Raw genomic sequence first — 3,172 nt, 5'->3', positions numbered from 1 at the left:
CGAGGTGGGCGGATCATGAGGTCAGGAGATCGAGACCATCTTGGCTAACACGGTGAAATCCCATCTCTACTAAAAATACAAAAAATTAGCCGGGCGTGGTGGCGGGCGCCTGTAGTTCCAGCTACTCCGGAGGCTGAGGCAGGAGAAGGGCCTGAACCCGGGAGGCGGAGCTTGCAGTGAGCCGAGATCGCGCCACTGCACTCCAGCCTGGGAGACAGAGCGAGACTCCATCTCAAAAAAAAAAAAAAATGGGGTTCAGTCTAAGAGCCCTATGCTACATATTCTAAACAAGTTTAAAATTAGAGGGTAAGCAAACATACACTCAGGAAGTTCTAGAACTTCTCAAGCCCACCTGTACTCCACTGGTTGTCTTTTGAATTCTGGCACAGTTAAGGAGGCCTCATAGTCACTGTGTCTCTCAGAGCACAGAAGTAAGAGGCAGAGTCTTTCAGCTGGAGCTCCTGTAGAAGGAGGTAACCATAACTATCAGAGCGACTAAGGAATGAAGAAAAATGACCTCTCTCCTCCAAACCATCCAGAGCATTGTAAGAAAGAAATGTGGGTGCTCCGCCATCACGTTGCTGGTACCAAGACAGCCCATCAAACCTAGATGTCTGGTACGTGCAGTTTATCTGGACAATGGCTCCTTCCACAGCTGTCACTTCAGAGGGCTGCTCAAGGCTTTGTCCTGCAGTGCCTGTGACAAGATACATGATTGTTATTAGGGCAGCACTCCCAGAAGCCCCATCATTATTAAAAATGAGGTTTCTTCCAAAAACTATTGAAATAATTTTTTAAATGATGCCTCCATGTGGTCACGAAAGAACTGCCATTGATGGGAGAATTTCTTAGACTGAAATAAATGGTTGCAGTAACAGCAGCAGCCATAGTAATAGGAGGACAATTAGCACCACATTAGGAAAATGCATATTCAGGAAATACTCTCTTTACAAATGTCAAAATTGGCAATAATTTAGCTGAAAGGAAATTGTTTTGAAAATTCCTAGCAGCATTTGCTATTAGATTGAGACTTACCTCCCATCTTCATGGAGACATAAAGAAGGAAAGCTCCCCACATCTGCTGCAGGACACCACGAGCCTGGCACTGCATCCCCGGTTCCTGAGCCACTGGAGTCTGCAGAAGGTAGACACTTCATATGGGTGAGTGAAGGAAGCTCAGTCTGAATGCAAAACCCAATAGAAATACAAGGGGAGGAGCTTCTTTCTTGAAGGCATGAGTTCAAGCTTCCTTCCACTGGAGGAGCGATGGGTTCCCTTACAGGAATATCTTTACATGAACATTTTCTACTGATAAATCCACAGGTTTTAAGCTGGGCACAGTGGCTCATGCCTGTAATCCCAGCTACTCAAGAGGCTGAGGTGGAAAAATCCCTTGAGGCCAGGAACTGGAGACCAGCCTAAGCAACATGGTGAGGTCCCTATCTCCAAAAAATAATCCACACATTTTAATCCAAGTGATTGTGGTGAACGTCAAATATGTAAAGAACAGAGAAAACAAATGGGAACATAAGGCAAAGTCAAAACAAGTCAATTTGACCATACTAACAGTTTCCTTTCTTATGATACAACAAAATGAAATCCAGGATCAATTAGAGATGCAGTGTGTGTGTGCATATACTAAATATTGTTTGTTTGTGTGTCATATGTATTTTGAAAGCTAGAAAGAGAAGGAAATTTATCTACCATTCAAGTGTACTTACAACAGCTAATATAGAAATAATCTTCAAAATATTCAAAAGTAAGTTGCAGAGTGATGGGTATTGAATATTTTTATCACAAACTTATGTACATATGCACAGAGTTTTAAAAGTGTGAGGATATATTGAATAAACTACTAACATTGGTTATGTTAGGAGTTGCAGTGGAAGAGTTGAGTGAGTTAATTTTTTTTGTACATCCCTATATTGGTTAATGTTAAAATACACATGTTTGATTATGTAATTTTTTTAAAAACTAAAGGAAAGAAGAGAGATATAACAGGAAAAAAGAACTGGGAGCAGTGGCTCACACCTGTAATCTCACCACTTTGGGAGGCCAAGGCAGGCAGAGCACTTGAGGTCAGAAGTTTGAGATCAGTCTGGCCACCACGGTAAGACCCCATCTCTACTAAAAATACAAAAATTAGCCAGGTGTGGTGGCACACACCTATAATCCCAGCTACTCAGGAGGCTGAGGAAGGAGTATCACTTGAACCTGGGAGGCAGAGGTTGCAGTGAGCTGAGATCAGGCCACCGCACTGCAGCACAGGCAACAGAGTGAGACCCCATTTCAAGAGGAAAAAAGATCTGAGAAAAAGGGAGGAAAACAGAGAGAAAAAAATGAAAACTTCAACAATATGTTAAACTATTTATCAAGATGTCCCAGAAATAAATTTATTATCTCTACGAAATTTTTTCATACCTATTTTTCATACTTATTGGCCTCTCATTAATACTATTCAATATTAAAGGTGGCCACAATTAAAGAAAGACCTACATACAAATAACAAGTGTTGGCAAGAATGTGGAGAAGTTAGAAACTTCATATATTGCTGGTGGAAATTTAAAATGGTGCAACCACTTGGAAAACAGTTTGGTAGGTCCTCAAAACATCAAACATAGATGTGCCATATGACCCAGCAATTCTAGGTATACATCCAAAAGAAATTAAAACATATGTTCACACAAAAACTTGTACATAAACGCTAATAGCAGCATTATTCACACTAGCCAAAAAGTATAAACAACTGTCCCATCACCTGATAAACTGATAAAACATGGCATATTTATAAAATGGAATATTATTCAGCCATTACAAGGAATGAAGTATTAACACATGCTACAACATGGATGGCCCTTGAAAACATTATGCTATGTGAAAGAAGCCAGACGCAAAACGTCATGTATTGTATGATTCCATTTGTGTGAAATGTTCAGAATAGTCAAATCTTTGCAGATAAAGAGTTAATTAATGGTTGCCAGGAATTGGGGGCTGGGAGTGCCAGGGTAAGTACAGGGAGGGACTACTAATGAGTATGGGATTTCTTTTTGACGTGATAAAAATTTTCAGGAATTAGCTAGTAATCAATTCACAACTTTGCAAATATACTAAAAATTCCTAAGTAATATGCTTTAAAAGAATAAATTGTATATTATGTGAACCAATGTTGATA

At 40.0% G+C, this 3,172-nt stretch overlaps 1 gene segment (V, D, J or C); it reads right to left on the bottom strand.

The window, feature by feature from the left end:
• Positions 1–389: 389 nt before the first annotated feature.
• Positions 390–1,151, bottom strand: LOC105536818. The segment is given in 2 exon segments: positions 390–697; positions 1,036–1,151. Coding segments are annotated over 2 exon segments (384 nt in total).
• Positions 1,152–3,172: the final 2,021 nt, after the last annotated feature.

The sequence above is a fragment of the Mandrillus leucophaeus genome, unplaced genomic scaffold (genome assembly GCF_000951045.1).
Source record: "Mandrillus leucophaeus isolate KB7577 unplaced genomic scaffold, Mleu.le_1.0 Scaffold163, whole genome shotgun sequence".
NCBI lineage: Eukaryota > Metazoa > Chordata > Mammalia > Primates > Cercopithecidae > Mandrillus > Mandrillus leucophaeus.
The sequence above is the reverse complement of the archived record's forward strand: the minus strand, read 5'-3'. Positions and strand labels throughout refer to the sequence as shown.